Source organism: Nothoprocta perdicaria, unplaced genomic scaffold (assembly GCF_003342845.1).
Source record: "Nothoprocta perdicaria isolate Ctin4 unplaced genomic scaffold, notPer1 scaffold_46, whole genome shotgun sequence".
Classification (NCBI taxonomy): Eukaryota; Metazoa; Chordata; class Aves; order Tinamiformes; family Tinamidae; genus Nothoprocta; species Nothoprocta perdicaria.
The window spans coordinates 3000229-3018646 of NW_020455710.1; the positions used below are offsets into that span (position 1 = coordinate 3000229).

Here is an 18418-nt window from a genome sequence, read left to right on the forward strand (position 1 = left end):
GAAGGAATTAGAACAAGCCCGTAGCACCCTGGAAAAGGAAATAAATGGTGGGTTTTATTCACTCACTGGTGAAAAGGATGTTTACTTTTGCAGAGATATGGCGGCATTTTACGAACAAGCCGTTAACTGTCACATGCTCTGAACATACAGCAAGGGAGAAGGCAGGGCTGGAAGGTTTAGGCAGGGTTTCCTTCTTGAAAAGTGGCAGAGGTCCAGCTGGAATAAAAGTCACAAGGCTCTGTTAATTCTATGCACATAGAAATGAAAAAAAAGAAAAAAAAATCTAAAAATCTGAATATATAGAAACATAAATATATGAAAACATAAATACATATATATAAATACATGCAAATATATAAATACACGCACGCAGTGCCCCCGTTGCGCAGCGCGCGGCCGCCAGGGGTCAGCGCAGCGCCGGGGCCTAGCGCGGCGGGCGCGGCCCGAGGCGCCCCCAATGGGGATTTCTCACTAGAAACCCTTAAAGTAAAAAAACGTTGTGAAAATCCACGCAAGTTTCCTTGCAAATCGCTAGCCTAAAGCATAAAAGTTAAGAACGAAACCAACTTTAATGTCTCCTTACCCCAAAAGTCAGGTTCCTTCCAGGCCATGATAACCATAAAACATTACCAACAGCTAAAAGAACAGTTGCAGAAAAGTAACACCGTCACTTCGCTCATAGTCTCTAGAGTTAAAGCTCAAGTGACACATTTTAAAGTGAAAAACAATTCTCCTTGCTTCCCTAGCTCTTCATGAATCAGAACAAATGCTCTTAAAACAGAGCTAGAATTGGCAGGGCAAGGGGCCCTTCTCCCCTGCAAGGCAGAGCCCCTGGTTAACAGGAAGGATGAGACTTGCAGGCCCAGTTCTGCAAACGCTTTTTTCCTGCGGTCTCTCATGAAACTCAGTATTGCACAAATTAGTTCCTTTTGTGCAGAAGAGTATAAAACCCACCACACAACCACAGTCTGGGTGGACACGAGTGGCTGGGCAGCTGCACCTCATCATGTACCCCAGGTGCTACCACTGGCTGCTAATGGGAAGACAAAAGCAGATGTCACCTCTCCAGGCCACCTGGGGTGAATCCAGGTCTGGCACCACACCAGGCTCGTTTAGGACATCCTTTTATTTGCCTTCTGAAAAAGCAAACGCTTAGCAACATACTTTATGTTCACTGAGTTCAGCTCAATAACAAAACTGATATTTTTTTCCTCAACACTATAGTGCCTGGACTCTGATCTCAGTTTTAATCTGGTTCAGAGGCAAACTCAAAGCTTATTTCTCAAATGTTTTCAATGGTCTATGAGGTTTGTTTGCCCTCCAGAAGACATGTCTATAACAAGACACTGGATTTATTGTGTGCTTGTTTGTTACAGCCACAGTGAACTTGTCTTCTGCAGAGGTCTGCTGAGCTAATGCCCTGTAATTTAAAATACTTTGGCATATTTGTAAGTTAAAAAAGAAGTGCTCAAAGCAATGCACAGCATCTCAAGAAGTGGACGGATTCGGTGTGTTTCGGGAGGGCAAAAATAAGCTAGGAGTTTCAATCCAAAAGAGACAAGAAACAAGCTGAATTGGATTAATGGATCACCACATCACTACGCCATGGTCCTCAGAGGGCATTTAGAAACCTAGCTGAGACCAGAGCATTTCTGAGCCATGCCAGGGACTACAGAAATGTGCATGGAGAACCTTTAAGTAAATTCACATAGAAGTTATGTGAACCCATCCCTAATCAAACTGATTTAGTGTGTTTACCTGGTTCATGACAACATATCTAGATATGTACAATCACTTATTGCAGAAATATCATCTATTATATGTAAATTTATGCAATACATCACAGAATTTATCTATATGATTCAATACCAGGAATTAACTTTTCAGGCATTCAGTTGTGTATGGTCACTAATATGAATGTGCAAGATCCAGTGGAAAGTTCAATTCAAAGATTTATTTATTAAAATACCTTCTCACATTCTCTATGGTAACACATTTGTATGGACACTGGTGGGATGCTAGAATGAACATTTGTCAACAGAAGAGTACTATAAAGTTATTTATGAAAGATGTATGATACAAACAACATTTTCATAGGGAACAATAAATTAAAAAGATATTAGCCAGTAACTGGAAAAACTGAATGTGCTTGGAATGAGGATACAAAATCCTTTTGTACTTGTTGTTTTTGTGCCTTTGATGCCATGCACAAAGCAATAACTATATATGTATATACAAATCCATATTCTCTTTTATTATTTGCTAATTAAAATGAGAACCTTCTTAGCTGTGGCCCAGATCTTGTAGTAATTTAATCTGCAGTAAGAAAGGGAGATAAATTGGCCAAAGACCAATTGGTTGAAAGGTTGGGGACTGTACTTTTTGTTTTTTTTATTAAAACCAATGCAACTGAGATGAACATAATTAGATACAGGTTTAGAAATGAATCCTCTCTAGTCTGAAATTTATAGCCACTTTTACTGAACCCTTAATTTGAAATAGCATTCCAGCACTGTTTTGGATTGAATGTGATCTTCAAAAGCCATGATAGTGGTTTATTATCATAAAGAGAAATAGGATAGAAAATAAGCTCCAAACTAGATGCAAGTACAACTTCAGATCTCTCCTAAATATCCAATGAATATGAATTATACATAACAGAATTTTCAGGCACAAACTCATTGACCTGGATGTCATACATCCACCCACCAGAGACCTATATTTTACATCATTCAAAATAACTGTGATGGGCAGTTATTCCTTGAAGAACCATCACAAACCAAACCAACCAGCAAAAAAAGAACATGAAAAGGCATTAGATTTTTTAGAAGGAGAAAGCAATTCAGCAAAGAACAAGAATATTTGTACCCCTACTGATAGAAGCATTTGGCAAAGTACTGAATTTTTGAACAGTTGTTCAAGTTTTTGGAGATCCCAGAGTTTGCTCTTCCATTACACCCATTGTTGCAGTGCAACATCCAAGCTAGCTATAAATTAGCTGGCTTCAAAACTTGTAGCAGTCCAGCTGCTGCAGCACAGGGATCAGCACAAGCTGCAACAAGTCAAGGCATGTGGCTGGCCAGGCTGGGCTGAGCTCTGTTCTGCCACAGTACAGTGTTATTAATAACCAAATTAACTAGTTTAAAGCAAGCTTCGATATCTAGCATCACAGTAGTTACTGCACTGTAGAAATGTATTTCCTTAGCTGTAGATTCCCCTTCTATTTCCTCAGAGCATGATCAACTGGAGGCTACAAAGACAAAATTGCATTAGCAGGAGAAATTAAAGATGGGAAGCTAGGTCAGTGGTTTCCAGAGCCACTTTCCTATGAGAATTTTTATTTTTATTTTTTTTTTCCATTAAATGCATTAGGAACATTTCCATTGACCCCCTGAGGAAATAATCTTTGAAAAGAAGAGCCTGGCATACTCATAAACAGAGCTTTTTACACAGCTGTAACATCTTCCATCTTGGTTTGTTTTCTTCTGCCAGTTGATGTTTGAGATGGCTGTCTAAGTAGCATCAGGAGGCCCTTGTATTCTCTGTTGACAATAAGACCAAAAAAGAAAAAGTATGAATATAAATGTCCCTCTGTCCTCTTCTGCCTTCAATATAAAAAACTTTAAATACAATAACATATCCCTTAGAGCACTGTGCAATGAGCTAATAAAAACTCAGAGCTTCCTGGGGAGATAGTAGTATTACCTTCATTGGATGAAAAAGGACACAAAACAGTGGGAGATTTAGTTTAACAATTCCAGGCTGGACTGCAACACAGTCAGGCACCAGTATTTGTAACTGGGCACTTACTGATGAAGGCTGCATTCTTGTGGGAACTGCTGGCACCTAACGTATCTGAAAGGCCCTTTCTTTACCAATTGATGCTAGCTGCACAATTAGACTCCCAGGTTCAGTCAGAAAAACCTTTCCTCAAGAAGCACCTGGGGTATCTGAACTGTCGGCAATGCAGCATCCGAAAGGCATCGTGTTTCTACAAGAATCCACTCCTTAGATTATGGTCTCTATTCAATGCACAGCGGGTAACAGAAACCTGGCACTGAGAACCACAAAAGGCAACGTGCAGATGGCAGAGAAATCTACGCTAATCGGTAGGAGATGCTAAGGAAAATTCCCAGACTTCACAAGACAGAAATAATTCTGTCCACTGAGGATTAGCAACTGTCAAGTCTTTCCTGACATCAGCTGCCAAAGCAAGTCTTCCTCCTATAAAAGTCTGCTAAGAGTACATGGTGGCCTCTAACCTAATAGTTTAATCTGTCAGCACTGAGGCGCCTAATTCCTTTTGTGTACTTACCCCCAAGGATTTGCCCCATGACTCAGAGGCAGGAATTCCTGGTTTATAATCCAGTGTTTATTTCAGAAGATCACCTTGTTTTTCATATCCTGACTGCCTGAAACCCCCCCACAATATTAAATGGACATATCCTTCATCTTCATTTCCCTCCTGAAGCTATTGTGCCATGTTTCAATGCACAGTTAAGCAGATGCCAGGTCCCACTTCAGAGCTGGCTGCATTTTGCTGGCAAAGAGTGAAGCAGTTCTTTTACCACAGAGAATTTATAAAATGCTTTGGGGATAACTTGGTAAAGATGGCTGAGAGAGAGTACCTGAAAAAAAGACACATTTCTGCACATATTTGGAAACTGGACAGGTTTCCGTCTCAAAGGGTACATTCTGAGGCAGCACAAAGAGGCAGCTAAAAGTACACTTTGTCCTGACCACAACTGCTAGGCCACATATGCTCCAGAACAAAATCAAACAAACAAACAAACACATCTAAGAGGTAACAGGGGAGGAGGAGATATGAAGTCAGAATGTACCACTGAGGTAAATCCAACACAATACCAATTAGTATTTGGCGAAGTGGCTATCTCATTGTTAAGATATTTCCTTCAATATGTTTTCAGAAACTGAGACCATTAAATAACTTAGAAAGATTGCCAGCTCTGATTTCAGGAAGGAAACCTCCTCCCAGTTCCTCTCTAAGCAATTCATTTCTTTTGCAAATACTTCCTATGGATGGCATTTAAGACACAAATTCCTAAAACAGACGAGAAAGAGGGAAGGAACCTCCAAACCAAAGATTTGGGCTCATTTCTAAATGCTCTGAAATCTAAATGCTCAGCATTCAGGTTCAAGTTATTCTGGACTGCACATCAGACCCTGTATTGCAATTAGGTCTTTATACAATATAAATAATTCAGACTTTAACAGATAATGTATTTTTCTAACACACCACCCTTCTCAACATAATACATTCAAACACTTCCAATGGGTCTGTATAATACAACAATTATTGTTAACACAACAATAACCCCAGCACACAGGCTTCATTAAAAGCCCTGAGCTCAATTTGATGTCAGTCTCACACTGAAGACGGAACAGAGTTCCTTAGTTTCCATGCTGGATTGTATTTATTCTGACAGAAGCTACTTAGAGGCAAAAAGACAGAAGCAGGGCTAGCACTCATTAAAATGATTTTCTTCATCTTTCTCGTCCATAGTGCAGCACTCTGTTTAGCCTGTGACAGCTGGAGGATCAGGGCAGAATGGAATTTGTTAATACTATCTGAGGAGTGAGACCCCATTACTTAGAGAGGAAAAAGGGCAGCAGGATCTAATGCCAAGTTTCCACAGTCATCACTGAAATAAAACAGTTGCATGTCCTCCTGCCTCTGAGGAAGATAAATAAATAAATAAGCTCTCAACAAAATGCTGCCATTTGGAGAAAGTCACATTCTACAGGCCTGTTGTCTGAGAGGTCCCTGCAGCCATCAACCACCCAGCATTTCATGTGATTAGGATCAGTCCAGGGCCTGAGGGCCTCCTTTCACTCACAGATTAGAGGAGCCACAGATCTACGGCAACTTTGCACTGAGCCAAAAACTTCATTTGTTTGTAAAGGAGCAGAACAGCTGGGGAGGAAATTTAAGCCACTTGATCAGTTTAGAGGGGCTCTTTCCTTTTGATGAGTAGGATCAACAACTCCCTCTCACTTGGTCCAAAGCTCTGCTGTACACCCGACTTAAACACTGAGATAAAATGAGTTAACAGAAGCAAACAAAATGATGGAAAGCACCTTTATAGCTCCCTGCCTCTTCTGTGCTCAACAGCTTTGCCGAAAAGGTGCTGAAAAGTAAATGGGAGGATGGAAAAATCTATGAAGAAATTTATCTGTCCAATCCCACTCCACTACAATCACTTATTTGGAGAGCTCAAAAGAATGGTGCTGCTTTTTGTCATATTTTTATTGGGAATAGAAGTAAGCATTCAAGAATCAGAAGATGGGGAATTGTTTTTCCCATGTCTTTGGCAGCACTAAAAATAATAATAATAAAGGAACAGTTACTACATTAAGTACATGAGCAATAACTAAGAAGGAGGCATAACCAGAGGAGAGTTAGCTTGACTTATTTTCAGCAAATTGAGAGCAAAGAATAAAAACAAACCTTTAAACTAAGAGAAACAATGACATTATAAAGCCTACTAGCCTGTTAATATATGTCTGTTTATCGTAACACAATCTGTGACCTTCAGTGCTCTGCCAATGTCTGTAAATAATACAATGGGCTGCTTTTTTATCCCATGGGGACGTGAGTGCTGATGGAGCTTTTCAAAACTCAAATGGATGCCATAAACTGACGTAGGCTGCGCTATTGTGAGGTTTATTTATGAGTCTCTCTCTTTTTTTAAGTACATGTTCCAAAGTCGATGGCAAGAAAACATACTGCCTGCCTAGTTTGAGGTTGGGCTAGATAACTTATCTAACTTTCATGAAATTTCTCTAGAAACTTATGTTCCTTGCCTCTTAGATTCCTTCAGTGTAGAGAAACACCTCATTCAAGGCATTCACTTTTTTTTTTTCTTTTTTTTTTTCCCCTCTTGTGCTATAAATACATTCTTTTCTTTTTTTTTTTTTTTTTTTTTAGCTATATAAAGCTGGTCACTATATTGTTCACACCTCGAACAATTGAGGAGATGTTAGCATGAAACACACTATGGATTTTTTCAGAGAGAAGTCTGGGAACAGCAGCTCTCTGCCCCCAGCTAGGTGTTAACCAGCTTAACAGGTTCTTAGAACTGAGTCTTGAATGATTCAGCTCCAACAAGCCTGAAGCAAGCAGCAGCCTGCCCAACCTTGGGTCATGCTGTCCGTGTAAATAGCAGTGATACGTATCCTAAACTGTGCAGCTGTTTACCATACAAATTATCAAAAGATCTATTTGTCACCTACTTTCCATACTAGTGCCACCAAATACCAGTCAATTCCACAGCTTTCAATGCTGACCACACTATAAATGTATCACTGAAAGTCTGTTTAGAAAGAGCATATAATTGCCCAGTTGCTACCAGTAAAGGCTGTGAGCAACAAATAAATAATGAGAAACATGGCAGGACTTGAATGTTATTTCATTAGATGAATACTTTCTATCTTTAGTTGCTCACGTTAAATGCATGTTTACAGAATGCCTGTTTTCCACAGAATCTGCAAAATAAAATTCATAAATTGTGAAATGGCCCGCTGCAGAACAATCAGTTTTATGTTCCAGAAAATCCTTACTAGCTGGCCTACTGCAAATACGTGGCTTGGACTGGTCATTTCAAAGACCATCCTGAACAGAGGGACATTCGACTGCCCTCCTGATAATGACTTCGAGCAAAAGTCTCTGCACTGTTAATAGCCTCTACTAAGAGCACAAACTGTTACCAGACAAAAAAGAATCTTCCTTTTAGTGGCAAGTTCTCATGAGCATTATACTTCCTTTTCCAAGTCCTTGCCAGGAAAATAGCGTGTTGCAGAAATCCGGTGTACAGTACAATTTTCAGAGACAAATATGATCCCATGAAGACACCTGATGTCTGATTAATCAAGAGATGCTCGTAGGTCTGAAAGCCAGTGGGAAGGTCTTTCCATTGAGGGTCATTAAACTTTAAAATTAGATCTTAAACTTATTTTTAGAATTAAATTAGCTATTTAGAAGTTTCAAGTAATACCTTCAGATACTAAAAATAAACACTTATTTGCCTCTAAAAGTAAGAGAATTTAGAGACATAAGGAAAGTAACTTAACTCCTCTTTCAGAAGAGGAAACAGTTTGAAACACTCTTTTTGTGAGGCCTGTTAAGATGTTTCACACATGATAAAAGCAAGCACTGCATCCTGGAGGCTATTTTCTTGGGAAGTCAAATCAAATTCAGTGGAGAGAGGCTGTGTCAAGGAAATTTATTTAATGTCATTAGAACATTTATTTAAATAACGTTTGAATAGTGCTTTGAAATTGTCAAATAAAAAAAATTATTAAAAATACTATATGTTGTTATGGCTAGTAAAACTGTAAAGAGATCTTAAAAAAGGTCTAGAAAATCCGTCAATGGCCAGTACAAATAAGAAGGAAACTGAAAAAAGGTGAACCTAACAGTTAACAGTGCTAATGTGTCTTTCTCCTTTATGATTACATCCATATGTATTTTTTGCATAGGGTAAGCTCACAGAGTTACTACCATCAGCATTTTTATCACATTAGGATTATCATTCTGCTTCAGTGAAAGCAGCATCATGAGCACCGAGTTGCAGCACAGTCGGGCTGTGACTTCCGAAACACAGACACCCAGAAGGTACCAATACCTGTATGCTACGAGGTATCTCTGAAACAGTGCTGTTCACAATGGGGTTGTGAGCAAAAGGGTTAAAAAATCATATGCCTACAGCCCGTTACATTATTAAGTGCATAACGTTAATTTTAGCATGGTTTTTATCCCAAAGTTATTTGGCAATTTTGTTAAGAAACAAAATAAAGTTACATGGGAAGGATATAAAAGATTTTTGTGCCTTGAAAGAAGACAGTACTGAACAAAAATGCTAGTAACTCACTGCTGCATCAAAGCATGACTCGAGTGGACAAAACCATATGTGTAGGCTTATGAAATGAGGTATCAACAGGCCACTGTTTAGGCCTGTGTCACCATGCATTGTGCTCACAGGAAGGAGGAAATGAGAAATTTTGTATAAGTTCCAAACTTCAAACAACGGGATGTTTACAGCTCCAAAGTTACTTGGTCACAATAACAGATATCCCACCTCCATGTAATCTGTCATCCCGAATCAAAATAATGTGACTTTCTAGCCAAGTGTCACATCACTGCCAGGAGAATGTTTCACACTCTGTCCTTTGAAGATGCTGCTAAATTGCCTTACAATTTTAAAAAAGGTACCAACCAGGTAAGCCTGTGAATATCCTCTAACAAAGGCACAATGACAGCTGGATGCTGCCTTTGCAGATTCTCTGCCAAGCCAATCTTTTCACAATCTGCTTTTTTCTTCCTGTTGTAAGCACGCAGTGTTTTTTACTCAAACTAAACTGATGTTACTGCAATGAAAGGGAAGACAGAGGGAGCAAATGAAACCCAGCATTCCCTCTATTAACAAAAACAGGGAAATGCAGATATCCTAGATTCTAGTTATACACAGGAAAGGAAAAATCAAGTTTTACTTCTATAGCAGTCACAAACTAGGATTTAAATGTTATGTTAGAGGAAGCAGAGCAATAAAAGATCTTGATTTCCAGCATTGGTAACTTCTAAAAGATTATCAAGTATAATAAAGATAGGTACTTTGATGGATTCCTGACGGATATATATTTTTGTTACCGCTTTGCTTTCACAGTTGATGAGGTTTTAAATTCAAAGAATATACTTTCAAAAAGGAATACAATAAATGGATTTTCTGTAAGGAATGAATGCCAGCCCAGGTGGCTTAGGTATGTATTTTCCTAGCGGCAGCTACTGGAAACTGGAATCAGTAAAGCTCAAGGCAATGTTTGGATTTGAAGTAGATATTTCTCAAGAAGCTCAAATAGATATTGTTTTCTTCTGGTGCATCATATGGTGGTAGTAAGATGCTCTTCTCTGCCTTGCTCAACTGATACTTTTTTTAAAATATAAATGCACAGAAAAAATATATACTGTTTTTTATATATATATATATATATATGCACACACACAGACTCAGACACAGGATATATGCTGCAGCTGCAACTCACAATCCATCCCAAACATCTTTAACACTGGTGAAAGCTGGACTACCAGCTGAAGAAGCTGAGCTGCAGGCAAATACTACATTCTGCCAAGGTTTTTATAGGAGCAGGAGCTTCCAACAGACAGGGAATGTTGGCAGGAAGATTGGGAACAGTATCTTGCACAGGGGCGCGTACACACACTTCTGTTTTGCATTTTAGGTTCAAGCAAGGGCAGAAGCTCCCTGCATATTTGTGTCTTACTGAAACCATATGACTTGGCCTAATATTTCTCTGAAGCTACAGTCAGCACTTGGCTCTGGAATCAATATCTCTCAGATCTAGGCTTTGGTACAGAACATGTCTTGAAATAATAAGATACACAGCAATTTTATTTTGGGGGATGGAAAGATTGTTTACATGATCTCAGACCACAAGCAGCTAAAATGTGCTCTTAAGGGCTAAATTCTGAATAGCATAATGAACCCCAAATCCTGGGAGCTTCTTTCATGCTGGAAAAGGCTTTCAGTGGGAACTTCTGGCTGAGTACAGAGCTGTTAAGCTGGGGCCCAGCAGCAGGAAAGTATTTGAGTAGATTTCCTGATTGCTGGAGCTGATTTCTAATAGTTTGTTCCAAACTACCGAATGTAATGGGGATTTCTCATGCCTCTTTCCACTGGGATATATTTATTTTTCCACAGTACATTGTTGGTTGCAGTAGGATGCTTAGAATTTCCTGTCTCGCCACTGCAGTTACCTTCAAGCAACCAATTCATTTTTCCAGACTTAGCAGCATAAAGGCTCTGCATTTTGTTCACTAGATTTCCCTTTTCCTGACAAGAAACTAAGAATAGAGAGCAGTTTTCTTGCAGTAAGGCACTATGAGTTCAACGCAGTGCACACCAAAATCAGTACAAAACCTATTACTGGCTTCTGTGAACTTTGTGTCTGATGCAGAACAAAAGCAGAGTTCACTGAAGGCATAAGGATGTTCTCATACACTGGCTTCCACCAGAAGTGCCTTGAAAAACATGAGGAAATCTGTGCCCCAGAATTGGCTCTAGTATCAGCAGTACAAACTGAGTGACCCCCTTGCTGTGTCCAAGGCAGGCGTGGAGCTGAAGCAAAAAGGAAAAAAAAAAAAAAAAGAGAAAATAAAACAAAACACTCTATGGAGATGCTTGGTTTTCTTGCCCCTATTGAGAGGCTCACAGATGTGATGGAAGTAAATCCTGCCCCTAAGGGAGCCGCCAGCTCGCAGCCCTCCCATTGCCTCTCCCTTGGGAACAGCCTCAGCAGCCCAGGCTGCCACGAGGATTCCAGCACGGGCAGAGCAGGCAGCAAGGCCCTGGGCATTTTGCCTCCTGGCAGTCTGTTGATTCTGATCATAGAATCATAGAATGCCGAAGGTTGGAAGGGACCTCAGAGGTCATCGAGTCCATTAGTTGTTTTGCTTATGTCTCTGACTGTCCCTGTTCTGAACAAAAAAACAATGACCCTGAGAATGGGCTGACAAAACCAGTACTTTAAAGTAGTTCATCCTGCTGGGAGCAGGGACCTGCTAGAAAGAGGTAGGAGTGAGGCAGCAGGTACTGAATGTGCCCGTTCCCCAGGCTGCCCTTTGGATGTGTAGCTGATGTAAGGTCTGGTTTAGAGCTGAGACTTGAAGCTTTAGGTATTTTCTCTAAAACATTAAAGTAACAGCCAACAGTCAATAAACCAATACTTGGATCAACTTGCCAAACACCAGATTCTCCTTTCTTTGAATTAAATTACCATTCACCAAAAGTGCAAGAACAAATTTACCTCTATGATTTGCACAATACTAGGTGCTCAGCACACTGCCAAAGGCGCTGCGGATTATCTACAGTAGGGACCCATGGGTTAGGGCAAGGAGGAGTGACAGCTGTGCAAATCAAAATCCAAGATAACTTGATTATTGAGATGGCATCAGCCTTGCTTGAGGACAGCAGTGGGAGTGGTCAGAAAAAAAAGGAGATAAAAAAATATATTGGCCAAGTTACAAAAATTCCATCACATATATCTACTGACAGCTCTTTTGCTTCTTCTCTAATGGACATAATTCCTGATATGCACAGGCAGCTTCCTGAAAAGTCATAATGGCTTATGAAGTACTCAATTAATTCTAATTACAAAAACCCAAACCACGCTGTGACTTGTATGTAACATTAAAATGTTGCATAGGTCTTCAGTGTTACGTCTTTCAATCAGTGCAACCAACATCAATCCCCCCATTCAGGCACTTCCCCAAGAGGACACCTATATCCCAACCACTGACTTCCTGACAGATTCCACTTTCTGACACCAAAAATCTCAGAAAGATAATCAAACCTAGAGAACATCAGAGAGAGAAAACACCTTCTGTGCCCACTCATAAAATTCATCATTTTTTAGAATTGGGTTTTAATGCACCTATATTAATTTATGAAAGATATATCTATTTCAGGGATCTTCCATTGCAGCTGTACTTTGCTACCTTCTCATCATTCAGCCTACCAAAAACAAAGTAAATATTACATTTAAATGTAATGGAGCTATCCAAAGCAACCGCATTGCAATGTGATGCACTGCTTATCTATTTGAAACACTTTTCCTGTGTATCAGTCAGGAAAAACAGACATGATTAAAATAATAAACTGCTAACTATGTTTCCAAGAATAACTGAAACTGTAGAATGTTATGTATAAAAGAACGGGTGGATTGCAAGATTACGGGGTCTTTGCAAACGATATGCTTAATTCAGCCTAGTCTTCTAATCATGCAGTTCCTGCCTTAATAAGTGCTTTGAATTAGAGCTCTGCTGTACCATCTTCGAGTTTACATTAGAACTCACTAAAGAGCCTTCTAGTTTATAAAACTTTTTGTTTTGATGAGAGACATAATATTCAGCACCACACTTTGGCAGAAAGAAATGGACAACACAGTCAGTTTGTGAAGCTCATTACAGATCCAGTCCAAACTCTCCAGAAAACCTTTCAGAAGATCAACCTCTCAGCCCTGAACGGAGCTTCTTCGTGATGCTGCCAGACCGTCCTACATGAAAAGCCTAAGCTCTTTGCTGGAAAGGATGTGCTGCTATAGGCAAGCTAGAGGTCAGGATTCTGAAATTCTGTTCCCAGTGTTGTCACTGTCTAATCACATTGCCTGAAACAAATGATCTAATCTCTCTGTTTATTCAACTGTAACATGGAGATAGAACTGCCTTATAATTCCTCACTAGGGAATATTATGCAATCTTTTGTAAAGCACCTAGAGATGCCAGGAAGGATTCTTTAAAATCAGAATATTGTGTTGGAGGGGGTGGGAAATCCCATATTAAATAGGAATATGGCAAAACATGAAGAAGAAAAATTAAACACTGCACAAAGCAACTTGATAAGACAGATGGAGAATGGAGAGGAAAATTGACCAATTTACAGCCCTAAATATTTACAAATCAAGTCTTCCTAATACAAAGAGGAAAAAAAAAGATAACGCTTTGATTTAGTCTTTGACAAACTCTGAAGAAGTATTCTTAATCTATTGTCTCTGAACTCGTTACTGGCAAAACACTTAATTGCCAGTAATTGCCAGTAAGCTCCTCATGTCCACAAACAAAAGTCTTTATTATATTCAGGAGCTGAGAAAGGTTAGTGTGGCTGGTACAGGCAATCTGAGACTATTTGCGATCATGCTTAAAACAAGCAAGTAATCCACTGCTGAAGTGATTATATTGCTTCAAGGTTTTTTAGCTTGTTGTTGGGAGCTTTGGGGATATTTGCTAGGGTTATGTTCATAAATAGTGTAATATTTTATAACAGCAACAAGAATGCTCAGCTAAAAGAGGGAGAGGAAAACAAAGTGTTCTTCATTAGCTGTTGAAGATGGGTTTGAGTCAGAGGACAGCACTCTACTTTTACCCCACCAGGACATGTTCAGATACAGAAGTAGAGCCAAACTATACTGCAGACTCAGTAAGAATAGGCTAATGAAATAGATGCAAATGTTAACCTTACTGCATTGAGGATTAGTGGCTTATGAAAAAGACAGTGAGAAAGATGTTGCACAATTCATTCACAACTGTGATTTCTTAGCTGCTATTCAGGATGTCCCTGTGTGACTTGGATCGCTTTTTACAGCATTTGTCTCCTATACTCACAAATCTATCCTTAATCTCTATGCAAATGCTTCCTTTATGTGTTTATTTTTTCACTAGCTTACTTACCATTATTAGCTTTTCTGATTTCACTATAAACTGTTTCAGTCGCCTTCTGTACAGGAGCTGGAAAATGTATTAGCACAGAATCAATTTCTTTTCTTTTCTTTTTTTTTTGTTTGTTTGTTTGTTTGCTTGTTTGCTTTACAAAAAGCTCCTTAAACCAACAGAACAAGTTTTACTTTGGGAGGAAGCAGATATCTAAGTAGTCTGCATGAAAAAGCACCTACACACCCTTCCCACAGAGCCCCTCTGTATGGTTCTGATACACATCATCTTTCCCTGGGTATGGAAGTGACAGTCAAAATAGATTTCCTTTCTTAAATCTGACTCTAGCATGCTAATAAGCTTCTCAAATTGACAGTACTTCACTTTTACAGAAACACTTTACACTAGATAAGAATTCCTCTGCATGACATTAAAGAGCTGCTGCTATTTGTTTTAAGGATTCAGGGATCCTAGGCCCAAGCATATCTGTAATTTTGAGTATTACACCCCATTTCAGTAACTGCATTATTAAATCTTATGGTCACAAAAATGTTCTGATATGCAGTTCTTTTTGAAGTGTCTCTGAATAGCGGTCTGATTTCACATGGCATAGTTTCTGTCTATGTGCTTTCTAGGATGGGTCTCCTCATTTCCTCATCATATCAGATTCTTCTATTAGTGCATTTAGATCACATGGACACAGCAGGAGGGAAGGCAAAGGCAGCTTGTGGAATGATAGAAAGAGATAAAAGCAGGCAGAGAATTATGCCTACATGGACAGAGCTGGGATACATACACAGTGCTAATCTTAGCCATTCGTTTTTTGGACACTTGGAGTTGCAAATAAGCTCCTGTCTACGAGATGAAAACCAAAAGGTCTTCCTTTGTTCCTGATATGCATGAAATCCTTTCATGTAGTTTTCATACCAAGCATCACGATTACAGACACTTAGCCCGATAGGAAAGGGGCTGAGTCTTGCCCAAAGAACTGAAAAGCTAAGACCTTGTAACCTTGCAATTTTGGCATCAACTTTCTTTGAAGGAAAAAAAAATTCTGAAGTTCTGGCAATATTGCTTAAATAATCAGTCCAATTTCCAGTGGCATCATATGTAATCTTTTCACAATTTTCAAATTTTCACAAAAAGTAGCTCATTTTGTTAGTAGCACATTTCTTTAGCCAATTACAATCCTAAATCTATTCCTGCTACTCTTGTTGATTTTGTAGAAAGACCTGGTGTGAGGTGCTTTTCTTTTGCATTGAATTCAGTTATTATACCACTGTCCTTTTCCTTTTTCCTTTTTTTTTTTTTAAAAAAAACATTCCAAAAGTTGTCCCAGCACTGGAAAAAATGCACTACGATAAATGGCTTGGATGATTTGACATTTGTCCCTGCTTACTTTATAATGTTGCCGCCCTGCAGATGACTAATCAGCTATAAAAGTAAAAGAAGGAACATGTTCTTACTCACCCATAATTAGCAGTTTCTCCCTTCTCTCTTTAGTGATATTTCCTGATCTTACTTTAACACTGGCCTCTTTCTTTCTTATATTAATAATAAAAGGTCTAAATCATTGTGCCATCTTTTTTTTATAGTTACACTTCAAAAAAGATAAGCATTTTATTTTTGTTAGGAACTGAATCTATGTAACGATTCCTGGGTACACCCCAAGAAATGGATTGGAGGAGCTTTAACATCTCAATATATCTGACTCTCAGTTCAGTCTTACAGAACCAAGTTATGTACTGAACATCTCATATGTCTGCTGAGTCTACATTCAGGTACCTTATCTGTTCTCATTTACACATTTTCTTTCAAAAAGTGTTTTGCCCATTTTAACTAGATTCAGCTGTAAAGGAAGTCTACATAGCATTAAACTCAGTACACTATACCGGAACAGCATTGTATCAGGAACAGGACAAAAGGACTAAGAATACAGGGAAACTAGGAAGAAAGACATCAGTTTATGAGAAAACAGAATAAGAACAGGAAAATTAGCTATTCTAGAAGAACTTTGCTGGCAACTTTGAACAGCAAGTACGTTTGCCCAAATGTTTGCATTACTAACTAAAGAAGAATGTCTTTGGTCTCAAATAAGTGAGTGTCCCTTCCTACTAGGAAACTGTAAATTTGCCCGTATCTTCCCCCATCTGCTTCTCATCCAGTTAGAACAGAGAAGATAGGGTGTGGGAGAAACCTCTCTCATGGGTTTTATTCACTCTTAGCTATTCAAATCTTTTTTGGAAATTTCTGAATGATTTAACAGTTTTCAGTACAAGAGCATAATGATCACGGCTCTCTGGATGATAGAAAATGATAGAAATGTGAATTCAGGTATTTAGAATAAATTTCAGTGAATGTTCCTCCTTCAGTGTTGCAGAGATATGTACTTCAAACTCATGCTATGAGCTCTGTCACTGTAGCTATTGTGACAGTAACAGACCAAGGTTTTCTGGTCTTCAGTGTTCTCACCATTTCTGTAGTTAATTTGCCACAAAATTCAGGATAGTTTCCAGCCCTCTTTAGACTGAGGCTAAAACCACTCTTTTCTTTCTGCTTTCTCCATCATAGCGGACCACAGCTTTGACCCTTCACCAAGTTCCTTTATAAAGAGAAGAAATTGCTCTGCTCTCTCTTCTATCCTGTGGATATCTTCAAAGGCATCTTAATTTGGATTCTATAAAATGAAGATAACAGGGCTGCCAGAGCTGCAGCAGGGAGTCCTGCCTTACACAGATCTCCTGCGGAAGGGAAAGGCAGGTGCACAAGAGGATCATAAGGGAAGAAGGGCTGCACTGAGTAACAGCACAGTTGCCACAGCACCATGTAAATTAAGGAGGTATCAAATTGTGATGCACACCCAACAACCTGTTTCAACTGCCACAGATGGCAGTATAAGATAGCGTCAGGAAACAGTAACGTGTCCAGAGATACTCACAAAACATAATCATAGAGGCCAAACAGTTTATTACCTCTGTGAGGATCAAGCGTTGATACTTCGACTTCAGTGTATTCCACCTCAGCACTCTCAAGGTCAGGTCCTGCCCCAAAAATACCAAGAAGATATTTCTTTGTAGTATTGCATGTTTTGAGCTGTGGGTGTGATCCTGCTGCCACTGAAATTAATAGGCAAGTCCTCATTGACTTTAATATGTGCAGGATCAAGCCCTACCTATGGCACTGCGAGTTATTCTCACAAGAGGTGTGAGGTCTACTCAAGCCTGAGGCTCATCCCTATCAGAGAAGCAGCAGACCAAGACAAGACACATTTCTGAAATCATGTGATGAACAAGTTGTGTCTAAACTCTTACTTGCTATTTAGCACCTTCAAAAATGGCTCAACACAAAGGAAGCAGGGCATTATGAGGGATTCTCCCATATTCCTGCTCCAGTTTCTCTGTATCTTTTCCTGCTCTCATTTTTCTCTCCTTGAAATTTCTTTCTCCTCGTTTGCACTAGCTGCTGTGGCAGGGCACTTTCTATTCTCTACTTTTCTCATATTTAAAGGCTTTCCAGGGTCTTCCACCGTCTCCCTCATCTCATCCTCTCAAATTCTGCTTTGCCAGTAAGCAATTTTATCACTTTTCTCTCGCATGGCTCTAAAGCTCTCCATAGAGCATCTACAGTTACAACCTGTCCTGCAGAACCGTCTGTGGACTATTTTTTAGAAAATAGGAATTAGATATCTAATGATTAAAACAGCAATATTTTGGAGCAGTCTACCAATAGTACTGGTGTCAGATACAAGAACATCAAAACAAAATAATGGAAAAAAAAAAAAAAAAAAGAGCCACAAAAAAATGCTTTTCTAAGAAGCCGTATTAGTTATAAACAAAGTTTAAAGGTCATGCTTCTTACAATTCCTACAGCAATGATTCTGGAGAACCAGCATAGCCTTAAGTTTGTGTTTCCAGCATGTGTGCATTTAAGACACTCTCCTGTTCTAATTCAAATTATTTAAACCACAATAGGACAACCATGAACCAAATGTAGGCTCCTGCTCACTGAAAGAAAAGCTACTACTACACAAATGCAGGAACAGTTATTTTTGGAGGCACAAGAATTACAGCTTTGGTTTTCCCATCTGGTAGAAAACTGCAACAGTTCAGCTGGTTTTAATGAAGTTGTCCAGTTCATAGCTGGTCAGGATTGAAGGAATTTATTTTGACATAGATCATTGAA

At 39.2% G+C, this 18418-nt stretch overlaps 1 protein-coding gene across 3 annotated transcripts in view; it reads right to left on the minus strand.

The window, feature by feature from the left end:
* Window positions 1-202: 202 nt before the first annotated feature.
* PECAM1 (platelet and endothelial cell adhesion molecule 1) overlaps window positions 203-18418 on the minus strand; it is a 29344-nt gene continuing 11128 nt past the window's right edge. Inside the window, exons 13-16 of one of the 3 annotated variants that reach the window (XR_003250608.1) lie at window positions 17209-17277; window positions 14258-14314; window positions 3430-3542; window positions 203-216 (exon numbers count right to left, since the gene is read on the minus strand). Coding sequence is in view for 2 of the 3 variants with exons in the window: in XM_026046813.1 (XP_025902598.1) it covers window positions 3523-3542; window positions 14258-14314; window positions 17209-17277 (146 nt within the window). In the remaining variant the exon portion in view is untranslated. Of the gene's footprint in view, window positions 217-2215; window positions 3543-14257; window positions 14315-17208; window positions 17278-18418 lie in introns of those variants that run through there. The other 2 variants (XM_026046813.1, XM_026046814.1) reach the window with 2 other exon arrangements.